The sequence below is a fragment of the Theropithecus gelada genome, chromosome 20 (assembly GCF_003255815.1).
Source record: "Theropithecus gelada isolate Dixy chromosome 20, Tgel_1.0, whole genome shotgun sequence".
Classification (NCBI taxonomy): Eukaryota; Metazoa; Chordata; class Mammalia; order Primates; family Cercopithecidae; genus Theropithecus; species Theropithecus gelada.
In genome coordinates this window covers 24,375,013-24,388,494 of record NC_037688.1, presented here as the reverse complement: position 1 = coordinate 24,388,494, position 13,482 = coordinate 24,375,013, and the positions used below count along the sequence as shown (strand labels likewise).

Sequence of the window (13,482 nt, the reverse complement as noted above, 5' to 3'; positions counted from 1 at the left end):
GACTTTTACACAAGGCAAAGAGAGGAAGCAGGTGTTCTGAATAAAAGCAGTAGCCCTAATTTTATGGTCACATTTAGGCCGGAATGGGTGACAGCACGCGAGCTCGGGGGTGGGCTCGGAGGCAGAGATTGGACAGACACGTGCATCTGCTAGGGCGCGGGGCTGGCTTCAGGCGGGCCTCTGCGGGGCGTCGGGGCCGGTTTCGGGGTAGGCGTCCTTGGCGGAGGAAAACTTGCTTTCAAATTCGATTCCCAGAAATCTTTTCAAGTTAGTCCTCATCATCTTGGTGACCACAAACGCATCGATGCAACACACGATTACCGCTGTGAGACACAGGGACTGTCAGATACAAGACCATATGCGAGAAGGAAAGACCGGGTTATTTTGCAGGTCGGTAGCAACCCCTTGAACCTATCCCTATCCAGGGTGGGCGCTGCGGGCGGCCTCCTGTCCTCTCTGACCGACCCTTCACTACTTTCTTGGCGCCTGCCCAGTTAGCTGCTGCAGGTCCACTCTGCCTTTCCCAGAAAAAGGGATTTTGGAAATGGGGGATTTTGTTGCCAGTTATAGCCTCGCTTGATGTCTGAGGCACCAGGAAAGGACTAGGGAAGGGCAGTGGCTGCAGGTAGGGGTAGGTCCTGAAAAGGCCTCTCCGTGGAAAGACTTTTGGGCTATGTTTGCAAAGGGCAGGAAGGAATTCCTAAGGGGAGGAGGAGAACCCAGGCACTGGACTAGGGTCTCTAGGGAATCTGGTGTGCCCAGGACCTCCGGAGCCAGCTGAGAAGTGGGCAGAGTTGAGGCTGGAGAGGTGCAGGATCTGGGACTCTATCAAAGAGGTCAGGTGTGAGACTCCGAAAACCTATTTTCAGTGGCCATGAGGTGAATGGAAAGTGAACCAGGCTGGAGGCCGGAAGACCAGTGAGGGGTGTGGTGGGATGCTGCCCTCCAGGCAAGAAATGGAGAACTGGGGGTGGGAACTCCTGGCAGTAGAAGGAGTGATTGCGGAGTCAGCCGATGGGGACCAGAGGCCCATGGCACAGATATTCCCCTGTGCACTCCAGGACTCTTGACAGCCTTGGATGCCTCTCTTTACCGTCACTTAATTCCTGGCTGCTTAATGAGTTTTCCTAGGTGTCTTGCCCTAGCGAATCTGTGAGCTTACCCAAAGGGGAAGGGGCTCTATCCCCAGCACTGAGCTCATGTCTGGCACGATCCAATGGGATTGACAGATATTTATTGATTATGGAATGAATTCAAATAAACTCCTTTTTCTGCATTAATTTATGTTCTCATTGTTTAACTTCTTGCAAAGCCCTACCTCCCCTCCTGACCCCCTGAATCTTCCAAGCATTTGATCTGCCATTTCTTTTGAGTGCCAGTTTGTCCCAGTCTTGTGACCCAGAGCAAGGTATTTAACCTCAGTTCCTATATCTGTACAAATGAGAGTTGTAAAGATTAAATCAGAGTGTGCCTCGCCTGGTGCAGGGCATATACTGGGCACTTCAATGTGTGGCAGCTAGCTTGCTTCCTTCCTTCCTTCCTTCCTTCCTTCCTTCCTTCCTTCCTTCCTTNAGCTAGCTTGCTTCCTTCCTTCCTTCCTTCCTTCCTTCCTTCCTTCCTTCCTTCCTTCCTCTTCCTTCCTTCCTGAATAGGCTGGATTATTCACTTTAGACAGTGCACTTTTCCCCCCTTACAATCTCTCTTATCTGTCTTTAAAATACAATTCTCTAGTCCAGAAAATCAAAGTCCTATTTATAGACAAAAAGATCTTGCTTAACATTTCAAAAATAGTGTCTACAAGTCTCAAAAGGGGGTTAGCAGACTCTTGTTTTTGTACCTATTTGGAGAATGCATGTTAGAATTAAGATTTTCATGAGCTCAGAGTTTGTGCAACTTCATATCACCTGAAGAAGTCAGTGCAAGAAGGAGAGTGGGTGGTAGTGGGGATTTCGCTTGGTTAAAGATATAACGGGGTCTGCCAATTTCCCTTTTCAAAGTCTTGGAATACTGAATTTTTTTTTTTTTGAGACGGGGTCTCGTTCTGTCGCCTAGGCTGGAGTGCAGTGGCGCTATCTCGGCTTACTGCAAGCTCTGCCTCCCAGGTTTACACCATTCTCCAGCCTCAGCCTCCCAAGTAGCTGGGACTACAGGTGCCCGCCACCATGCCTGGCTAAGTTTTTGTATTTTTTAGTAAAGACAGGGTTTCACCGTGTTAGCCAGGATGGTTTCGATCTCCTGACCTTGTGACCTGCCCGCCTCGGCCTCCCAAGTGCGGAGATTACAGGCGTAAGCCACCGTGCCTGGCCGGAATACTGATCTTAAATGGAGTCATGAAGGCCTCTACTTACCCCTCCGACATAGAATAAATGCCTTCTTTTCTTTTCTTGCATGGCCAAGATGGCAACTACTGAAAGGAACACAGCTGTAATGATACTGTTGGTAAGATCCTGTAATAAAGAATTGAAATTTATCAAGTTTACACAAAAATATAATTTCATAAATATTAAAACTGGTCAATTACACATCTAAGAATAGATGCCTTTTAAAAACTTTCCATTTGATTAAGATGAGGAGGCACCCTCAGAGGCATAATTCTTACATCGTCCAGAGACATGAGTTTATGTGATTTTAAGATCCTAGATATGACTTTGTCTGTAGAAACAGGTTTATTTTCATTAAAGAATACCATTAGAAAAAAAGCTGACAACTTTTTCTATAAAGGGAATAGGAAAGTGAGCATGAAAAAACCTAGTGGTCAAGGGGCCTAGCCCAAATTGGCTCTCCATAAATGTGATTTTTTTGGAAAGTCTTGTTTTTTTAATGTAAATTCTGCATTCTATTCCATAACTCATTTGTTTTAACATAAAAATAAAATTTTAGATGAGCACTTTAATTATTGGTTTACTTCTCCCAAATCTGCAGGTAAAGCCAATGCTCTGGAAATTAGGCCACATTTATTTTGTGAGTTCACGTGTCCCAGGAGCATATGAACTCATCTGAGGAGCAGGCCTGATATTCTGGAGTGAATGTTTTTTGCTCTTTCCTGAAAGATGGCCAGAATTGGGTGTGCCCCGACATCTGCAGGCTCATTGTGCCCCTTCTGCGTTTCAACTGGATTTCAGTCCTGAGTCTTTTGTGTTTTTTTGAGACGGAGTTTCGCTCTTGTCGCCCAGGCTGGAGTGCAATGGTGCGATCTTGGCTCATTGCAACCTCCGCCTCCCAGGTTCAAGCAAATCTCTGCCTCGGCCTCCCGAGTAGGTGGGATTACAGGTGCCTGCCACCACGCCTAGCTAATTTTTGTATTTTTTAGTAGAGATGGGGCTTCTCCATGTTGGCCAGAATGGTCATGAACTCCTGACCTCAGGTGATCCATCTGCCTCGGCCTCCCAAAGTGCTGGAATCATAGGCGTGGGCCACTGTGCCTGGCCAGTCCTGAGTTCTTTAACTGCTAGCCCAATCTGCTTCTTTGTGTGCTGAAATGAAGAGTGAGGATGAGTGGGTGGCAGTGCCCTCCTGGGTGAGCAGTGGCTGAGCTTTCTTAGCAAAACAATAATGGAAGAACGAGAACGCAGTGTGTCAGTGGCAGCAGTGTATGGCTAGAGGCAAAAGCCTAGAGAACATAACCACAATATTGGCCAGACACCTTATCTGAATAGCTTAAGTCTTTGAGTCTTGATGGTCTGCCTTGGTAATGTCATCTTTCTGGTGCACTAGTCCAAACACAGCAAGGAGCACTGCCATCCAGTGTATGTTATCATGGAATCACAATGGCTCCAATGGAGCTCTTTGATGTGCCAAGCATTTCCCAGTCCATCATTTGACCTCATTTAACCCTCACAAAGCAGCCTCCAGAGTCAGAATTGTCATCATCCCGTTTACAAAGGACATGGTGGAGGCTTGGAGTTTTTCAGCTGCCTAGGACTGAATAACGGGTGGAATCAGAACTCATCTCACTATTGCCTCCCATCAGTGACACCCAAATAAGGAGGAAATGAGCTATTCTCCTAGTCTGGAAGTGCAGCGTCCAATCCATCTTTGGCATTTTCTGCCCTCCAGACCAGAATGGGTCTGGAGGGTCAAAATGATACAGCACCAATCAGTTGAGTATTTTTGTTGATGAACTCTTTTGGCCTGCCAATTCCTAGATGTGGCATATTTTATCACCAGTCTGCCAAATTGCTAATTTGTAATATGGGGACAATGACTGCGGTTCATTGGGTCTAAGGATTAAATGGCATAATGAATCTGAAAGCATCTGATAACATGCCTGGCATTTGTAGCTGGTGGGAGTGCATCAAAATATAGGTTCATATCTGCCCTCAAAATGTTAACAGATAATAAACTCTCTGCAAACTCTAGGTGTTCTTCCTGTTGGGGTTGGCAACCGAGGAGCCCTATTGTGGAATGTGACTTGCCTCTTGGAAAGGCACTAATGCCTACTGTTTTGGTGCCTGGTAGTTAACGCTGGAACAGGGGTATGTAGCAGGGCTGGTGGAGGTTGGAAGTAAGTCCCAGCGGGGTTCTGCAGGCTAAGCGAGAGGTCTGCCCATAGTGGGCAGGCCTGACTGAGGCAGGTACAGTGGTTTGCAGCTTTGCAGGAAGCTTACACCTGAGGATTGTATAAACCAAGGTAGTCAAAGATGTGAACAAGGACTTTTACAACTGAGAAGCAGAGTGTAAACTTCAAAAATCAAATATTCTTTTTTTAAAAATTGCTCTCTGTTGGCCAAAATATCTATATAACCAGAGCTCAGTTTCTCTGACCACTAACCAGGTGTGGTCTTAGATTACAACAATTTGAACAAAAGCACATCAATAATGATAATAATAAACCAACCACAGATCAGGCCCAGCCAGTCTTTAACTTTCTGTCATAATTTTATCTCCTTGTGGGACTATGGACATTATAGTTTACTGTGGTCCTTACTTACAAAGAAGTGCTCTCCTGAACTGTTCACTGGAGCTAAGGTTCGCCTTGCATCTAACATTTCTATTATAGCTAGCTCACATTTATTGAGCACTTACTGTGCCAATGTGTTAATATGTGATCTCATTTGATTCTCACAACAAAACTCTCATTATCCCCAGTTTACAGATGGGTAAGCAACCTGCCCAGGGTTGTTCGGCCAGTAAGTGGCTGTGACCTTGGGCAGTCTGATCTGAGTACCCATGGGCCTTCTTCTGCTAACCTCCTCCCTTTTGCCTCAGACACAGACCCTCTCATTTGCCTCATCTGGACAGAGACAGATATCCCTGATGGCTGTGTTAAAATTGCAGCCGAGCTTGGCCATGTGCGGGAGGACTTCCACTTCCCTCATAAATATCATCCTTACTTGTTATATTTTTCTTTCCCCCTTAAATACCTTATTGGGTCAAGTAGCTTTCTCTGACTAAAATGAGAAATGTGTTTTTTCTTGACAATTATTCCATAAAGCTTCCAAACTATTCTCTGAGATATTAAAATCATGTAGAATTATAAGTGGGAAAAAGAAAGATGCCTTAATGGTGAGTGCTCATTATTTAAAAAAAAAAAAAAAAAAAAGCACCGAATATTAGGAAAAAAGTTAAACAGGCCAGGCACGGTGACTCAAGCTTGTAATCCCAGCACTTTGGGAGGCTGAGGTGGGTGAATCACCTGAGGTCAGGAGTTTGAGACCAGCCTGGCCAACATGGTGAAATCCTGTCTCTACCAAAAATACAAAAATTAGCCAGGCACAGTGGCACGTGCCTATAATCCCAGCTACTCAGGAGGCTGAGGCAGGAGAATCGCTTGAACCTGGGAGGTGGAGCTTGTAGTGAGCCAAGATCGTGCCATTGCATTCCAGCCTGGGCAACACAGTAATACTCCATCTCAAAAAAAAAAAAAAAAGAAAAACATTAAACATGAATTGTTTCACAAAATGTAGTATTTGTAATAGGAATTTACAAACAATGAATATTATCTGGTATTCAACTAACTGCAACTTTCATTGGTTTCATTTTTTGTTTTGTTTTAGTTTAAAATGTTTATTATGTTCTTTTTAAAAAATTGCTTTCTGTTGGCAAAAACATCTGCTTCACCAGAACTCAGTTTCTCTGACCATGCCGGATTATATTCTTTATGATGTAGAAGTGTTTAAAATATCAGCTATTTAGAAGACAATAATTCGAATTCATAATTTCTTAGGTATCTTGGTACCTGACACTAGGCTAGAGTGGGTAGAGTTGGTAAACCTAAAAATGAAGAGTATGTGTGGGGTGAGGAAAATTGCACTTTTCCTAGCTTTGATGCAGACTCATGCTGGTAAAAATGGGTTTAAATTATTTACTGATTTAATTCCACTCTCAAGTCTGCAGGTAAAACCAGTGCTGTGGAAGCTGACACATTTATTCTGTGAGTTCACATGAATCAAGAACACCAAGAGTCCATCTGAGGAGACCTCATAGGCCCTAACATAGGTTAGGGGTTGAGAGCGGGACCTGTGCCTTCCCCATGGTGTCAGGGTCCCCGGCATACCCTTCACAGCTGCAACTCAGAGACTGAGTATGGGTCCATCCTCTGTCTAGAGGAGGGGGCCTTGACAAAATATGGTCCCAGAGCCCACAGATCTCAGCAGGTCACCTGTATCTGCAGTCAGTTCTCTTTGGTGCTTCCCTGCTGAGTCCAAGCCCTGATGTATCACACTCTTATCTCCCTGGTAGAGACTTTTACCCTCACCCCTTTGTCAGACAATAATTGGAATAGGGAAATAAGGAACTCTATCCTTTTATGAGCCTTTAAGTTAGAAATCACCACTTAAAGTCAGTACTCCTTACCCTAATGCCATACCTCCTGGGAGCCAAGCCTTCTCGCCTGGAGGGAAGGGCTGAAAGAAGTGGTAGCTGCATGTTGGGCACTCTCAGCTGTGGGCAAGTCTCTGAAGCTGTGCAGAGCTCAACTCAAAACAGTTCTAGTATGAAATTGACCGTGTGTTCCATGGCTTCCCGCACTGACCTTATTATAAGGTCCCAAGTGACTCTTGAAGCTTAATTCTAAGCCTGCCTACCTTCTGAAGTGCCAAGTCATCACCTCCTAGCACCAATACCCTTACGAAACTAGCACATTTCCTGCTGTGCCAAGGCCTCACAGTGTAGCTACTTGCCCCTCTGAAAAATTGTGTAGGTACACATCCTTCATCTCACAGAATCTGAAAGAGCGGATTTGAAAGGAAAGGACTGGATAGGAGAAGAGAACGCAATTTGGGTCCTGTTTTGATAAGTCTTTTTCAAAAACTCCCAAGTTAATTAGATCACTTACCATCTGACCAACTGTGTGGTTGCTCAGTATGTGTCCTATGTATCCTGATAGTGGGGGCTGAACATCAGAATAACTGGGCAACTATCTTGGTAACACAGTTTCCCCACCATGAAGCTCCTGGGAGCTCACAAGGCATATCCTGTGCTGTGCCAGGTCTGGGCCGTGCTCTTGAGGACAGTAGCAGGAAAAGACAGGGGCTCTGAATCACCTCTGGGCTCCCATAGTCATCCCCCAAAAAGAGGATACTGTCACTTAGGACAGACACAGCAAGGGGGGCTGGCTTTACTGGAGTTGACCAAGGGCCTGTAACCCTATAAGAGCTGGGTTGAACTTTCTGTGACCACTGTGAGAACAGGTTCTCTCATAGGACACTCACGGTTCATGCTCAGGTGATCCTAGTTCTTACCTCTGTCTGGGATACTTCTTGGGCATTACCGCTGGACCCTACAGCAAAATATGACATCTCCTGGCCCTCTCCAGCTTTATGTGTGGACCCAGCCTGCATGAGTCCATTTCTCAGAGGGCTCTGGTCCTCCTGACCATAGCTGATGGTGCTGTGGAGCCATCAGTCACCCACCCCCAAGGGCCTGTGTACACCCACCAGGATAACCAATTCACCTTTGGTGCTGTATTTTAAGAAAATCATGAGGAAACAAGATACAGAGAAAAAATGTAGAGAATCTGAGGATGACATAGAGTCGTAGTTTCACTGAGTTTCTTACCTTAATGGAGAATGGAGATAGAAAACCATCACAAGATAATAGTTTGTAAAGTCTGGAGAGAGTCTGGGCTTTAGAGTCAGACAGACCTGGGTGCATATCTGAGTTTCTGGCACCTACATATGGCCATGGACAACTGAATGTCTTTAATCCAATTTTCTCATCTGTTAAATGGGGGGTGAGGGATGACCATAACCTCACTGGGTTGTTGTGAGGATTAAATAAGGTAACATGAAAAAGTGTCTGGCACATGGTATATGCTCAAAAATGGTTACTTTACCTTCCCTTCTTGAAAATTTCCATGGACAGAGATTTGAGTTTCCCCTGAGAAACCTCTCCATAACTAAAAAGGTCTTCCACATGTTCAATCAAAGTTGCTCAAATTTGCTTTGTCTGCTTCCTGTACTCCGCATTCTGTGGGACAGAGAGAGCTCAGCAGCCTTTGCAGAAAATCTCTCAGAGATTTGAAGACAATATTTGACTTTTAGCTCAAAAGGAACATTCTGACTTTAAGGTTAGAAAAATGTTCTATAAGGAAGTGGGATGTGGAAGAGGCCCAAGCTCTGAATTAGGATCGCTCACAGCGCAAGATAGAATGGCAAATGCCACCCAGCTATCTGATGGGTCTGATGGGTGGCTGTTCTTTTTGGACATTAGAATGTTTACTTTGTGTCACATACTATGTTATTGGCTTTGTACACATTTAAATGTTTCAGGAACCCTATGAGGTAGTTATTATCACACTTTTCCTTCTCCGTATTTCTTAAATGGGGAAACTGAGGCTAAAGGTTACATAGCTAGTAAGCTGGCAGGGCCAGAATCCAGGCCCATGGCTGTCTCTGGACAAAACCATACTGCCTCTCTAGTCTGAGACCTGAGGGATTAGCTTTAGCAATTGTTCAAAAGAATGTGAAAGTCTGGGAAAAGCTATTAAAGAAGGCTCTGTAATGTCTTTTTCTGGATAGTCCGGCACCTCTTTGTGATAGGGACCTTAACACACACACACAGGTTGACTGTACAATCTTTAAGGGTATGCACGGCAATTTTCTACAATGCCATCATATCAACTTTTGCTTTTGGGGAGAATGTTTATAATCAGAGTGCTCTCTGCAAAGTAGAAGCATGCACTGTTTCACAAGCAATGGGTGAGAAATGTGCTTACCTACTTTATGTACTAAGTAGATTTTTTTTTTTAGGACAAGCTGAAAAGTACCATGTGTCTAGTGCCATAATGAGGGCTGGAGCAGGGGTGTGTTGGCTGTCCTGCAGGCACAAGGGTCCAAGGAATCTTTCTGGACCAGGGCAACACCCTAACTGTCACAGCTCAGCTATGTCCTTGTCTAGAGAGATAGCTCTGTTGTTTTCACTTAAGGAGAGCCCTTACTCTGGGGCTGAGGGCAAAGCTTGGATTTGAAGAATTGTAAAAATGAACACTTACAAGTAAGGGCCAATGTAAATAGGTCAGCAAGTGGTGAAGGGTTAGCATATATATTAGAATAAAAAAAAGGACGATGAAGATTTCCAGAATTGTGATTGTTATAAATGACTCATTGGCTTGGGCGATGATGAAACAAGCTAATGCTCCTATGATAAGACTCTGCAATAAAAGAAACAGGATTTGTTTTAATGCATGATTTAAAAAAATCTACATTGTCAGTATATAAATATGATTATATTACAGTACAGTGGCCTATACTGCTTTGCACATACATTTTTAACATTTCTTATATTTTGAAGAAATGAAATACATGAAAATAATAAAAGCACATAGTACAGAAGGATAAAAAAAATCAATTTATTTATCTTCCCCCAACCCAACCTTAGTCTCTCTCCTTAAAAGTAACCACTATTAGCAGTTTATATTTCATACTAGAAAGAAGTCTGTATATATACTGGTAAAGTACATATACATTGATTTTGGTAGAAACCATGAGGAAGAGCCTCCGTTTTCTTTCTTTCCAAACAGCTGCTGATTATCTCAACATCATTTATTGGCAAATGCCAGTATTATCCCCACTGATCTGATTTCAGATCAATCCAACCTTTATCGTATACTAAATTCTCAGATGTAGTTTGGTCTCTTGAGACTGTTCTCTTCCATTGAATTGCTGCTTCCTTCTCTAGTACTCTAAGTTATAGACAATTCACTCTATACAGAGTTATTGTTTGGCCCAGTCTTCCTCTTATTACTAATTCTCAGACTGTTTTATGTCTGCCATGTTTGTGTTGGTCAAGTTCCCCAGACTAAGCCTGCTGGCATTTGAGTTGGGATTTCTAAATGAAATACTCACTTATAATTTGGAAAAATTACAGAATTTAGTTATTCTCAAGAACAAAGTATGTCTTCCAGTCATTTTAGTGGTTTTCAAAAAATATCTCTCAGGAGAGTTTTAAAGTTTTTTTCCTGTATGTATATCACATTTCACTTATTTTTAGATATTTGATCATTTTGATTACTGTTGTAAAGAGAAATATTTTCCTTTTTTCTTTTTTTTTTGAGATGGAGTCCTGCTCTATCGCCAGGCTGGAGTGCGGTGGCGCAATCTCAGCTCACTGCAGCCTCCACCTCCCAGGTTCAAGCGATTCTCCTGCCTCAGCCTCCCGAGTAGCTGGAATTACAGGCACGTGCCACTACACCCGGCTAATTTTTGTATTTTTAGTAGAGGCAGGGTTTCACCATGTTGGCCAGGATGGTCTCGATCTCCTGACCTTGTGATCTGCCTCCCTCGGCCTCCCAAAGTGCTGGGATTACAGGCGTGAGCCACCGCGCCCGGCTGAAATATTTTCTTTATTTTAAGTGGTTATTTGTCTAGGAAAGCTTTTATTTATTAACACAATAATGACTCACCTAACTAAATTATCTGGCTCTAAATTGTTTCCAGTTGATTTGGGTTCTTCTAGATATACAATCATATTAGCTGAAAGAAAGGATATATTTTACCTCTTTTTGTTTTTTTGAGACAGTTTTGCTCTGTCGCCCAGGCTGGAGTGCAGTGGCGTGATCTCAGCTCACTGCAACCTCTGCCTCCTGGGTTGGAAGGATTCTCCTGCCGCAGCCTCCTGAGTAGCTGGGACTACAGGTGAGCTCCACCAAGCCTGGCTAATTTTTGTATTTTTAGTAGAGATGGGGTTTCACCATATTGGCCAGGCTGGTCTTGAATTCCTGACTGAGGTGATCTGCCCATCTTGGCCTCCCAAAGGGCTGGGATTACAGATGTGAGCCACTGCGCCTGGCCACCTCTTTTCAAATAGTATTTCCCTTTCCTAATTATGACTAGTGGTTTCAGAAAAAATTGACTTATGGTGTAGTAGGCATCATTTTTTCCCTCACTTAATAAATAATACTTCTGATGTTTAAATATGTTGACTCTTAGTTTGAAATGTTTATTTTTACAATGTCAATGGAATATTTATATACTCCTGTCTTACTGGTCTCCATTCTTGGCAATCAGGGACAAATGTTGAATTTTGTCACATGTTCTGTGACATAATCTTCTAATTTTTTATAATGTGATAGATATAATCTCATTTTCCGTTTTACTTATAATACAGTTAATTATTTTAATAGAGTCTTAATGTTGAATCATCCTGTTTCTTTCTTGTGGTATTGTATTTTCAAAAAGTACTAATGAATATTATCTGCTAATACATTGATGTTTTGTTCTGATGCAAGTGAGATCTCTACTTTGTTTTCTTTTTCTGAACTCCGTCAAGTTTTCCTATCAGTATTATACTGAATGTGTAAAGATAGTTCAGAAGTAATTCTTCTTTCTCTATTCTTTGACAAAGTTATAGTAGTGTCAGAATTATATCCCATGAAGGCTTGAAAGAGTTAACTTGTAAAAGGGTCTAGGCCTGATACATTTTTGAAAGATACTCATTTGGTAAAATTCTCATTTTCTTCTATGTTTATACTGCCCTGTTTAGATTTTTCCTTATTCTGGGATCAGTTTTGGTAATTTACATTCTTCTAGAAAATCAACCATTCCATCCAATTATTCACATCTGTTTTGCAAGGTACTCCTGTAGATCCTTTCAGTTTCACTGATGTTTGTGATTTTTTTCCCCTTCTGGTTTCTAATTTTAAATATATGTCCTTTCTTCCCCCTTTTTTTCTTGGTTGGCCAATGGTTTATCAATTTAATAGGACTTTCAAATGACAGCTCTTGTATTGATTGATTCTATTATTTTTGTTTCCTAACTTATAAATTCCTATTATCTTCATTGCTTCCCTAATTTCCTTTGTGAGAGGAAACCGAACCAACCCAAATGTCCATCAATGATAGACTGGATAAAGAAAATGTGGCACATATACACCATGGAATACTATGCAGCCATAAAAAAGGATGAGTTCATGTCCTTTGCAGGGACATGGATGCAGCTGGAAACCATCATTCTCAGCAAACTAACGCAAGAACAGAAAACCAAACATTGCATGTTCTCACTCATAAGTGGGAGTTGAAAACATGGACACAGGGAGGGGAACATCACACACCAGGGCCTGTAGGGAGTGGGGGACTAGGGGAGGGATAGCATTAGGAGAAATACCTCATGTAGGTGACGGGTTGATGGGTGCAGCAAACCACAATGGCATGTGTATACCTATGTAACAAAACTGCACGTTCTGCACGTGTACCCTAGAACTTAAAGTATAATAAAGAAAAGAAAAAAAAATAGGGGGAAAAAAGAGGCAAGCTTAGTAGGAACGGTTTAGTGTGTGGGGAGCAAGGGGCGGTGGGGAGGAAAGGTGAAGCAAAACAAAGGTGAGTGGCAAAGTAAATTATGGAAGCTTTCTGGAGCTGGCACCCCCTGGGCATTTCCCCGAGGCCACTGCCGGCCACATCCCCCAGCTAGATCTCACCAGCTCTCTGCTCACCATTCTCAGGATCTTCAATACTCCAGTGGGCGAGAAGGAAAAACGCTTGAGGCTGTCCCTGAATTCGTACGGGACTTTGGCTCGGCCCTCCGCACGCTCTTTGATCGCCGTCTCATTTAAGAGTTTGGATTCAGTGTGTGCAGAGGGCGTTGGGGGTGGGAGTGTGGGTGTTGGGGGTGGGAGTGTGGGCGTTGGGGGTGGGCGTGTGGTGGCTTTCTTTGAGGGTGCGGTGCCCTCACTGCCTTGGGGACGTGCGGTGGCTGCGGACTTCGCAGTGCGAACTGAGGCTGCAGGGTGCTTCCCGGATGCGGTCTTCGCTGAGGCGTTGCGCTGTGCCTTGGGTACAGAACTCACTACGCTGCCGCTACTTGGCAGGGCTGTGGCAGTCTTTGGTTGTTTCAGGTTCCCTGAAGGTGCCTCGGGCGACCCAGGTTTGGCGTCTCCAGGATCCATGGTGGGTCCCTAGGGCCTGGCCGTCCGACCCAGGGCCGCAGCAGCGGCTGGCTCTCCCCTGGGAACCAGTGTCGCGTCCCAACGGCTGTTGGCAACCCCTCCGGCGCGAGCACCTGCTGCCCCACCGATAAGCCCAGCCTTTCAGCCACTTCATTGCC

General features: G+C 43.9%; 1 protein-coding gene across 5 annotated transcripts; it reads right to left on the bottom strand.

The window, feature by feature from the left end:
- Nucleotides 1-32: 32 nt before the first annotated feature.
- Nucleotides 33-13,440, bottom strand: CMTM1 (CKLF like MARVEL transmembrane domain containing 1). 5 transcript variants are annotated; one of them, XM_025370058.1, is made up of 4 exons: nt 12,872-13,401; nt 9,434-9,592; nt 2,349-2,447; nt 33-339 (listed from the first exon to the last, which is right to left on the bottom strand). In XM_025370058.1, exons 1-4 carry the CDS (start codon nt 13,322-13,324, stop codon nt 169-171), a joined length of 882 nt encoding a protein of 293 aa, XP_025225843.1. In that variant the 5' UTR covers nt 13,325-13,401; the 3' UTR covers nt 33-168. The 5 variants fall into 5 exon arrangements, with proteins under 5 accessions (XP_025225843.1, XP_025225844.1, XP_025225845.1 ...); XM_025370059.1 differs by having other exon boundaries at nt 41-323; XM_025370060.1 differs by having other exon boundaries at nt 41-339; nt 13,229-13,344.
- Between the last annotated feature and the right edge of the window lie 42 nt (nt 13,441-13,482).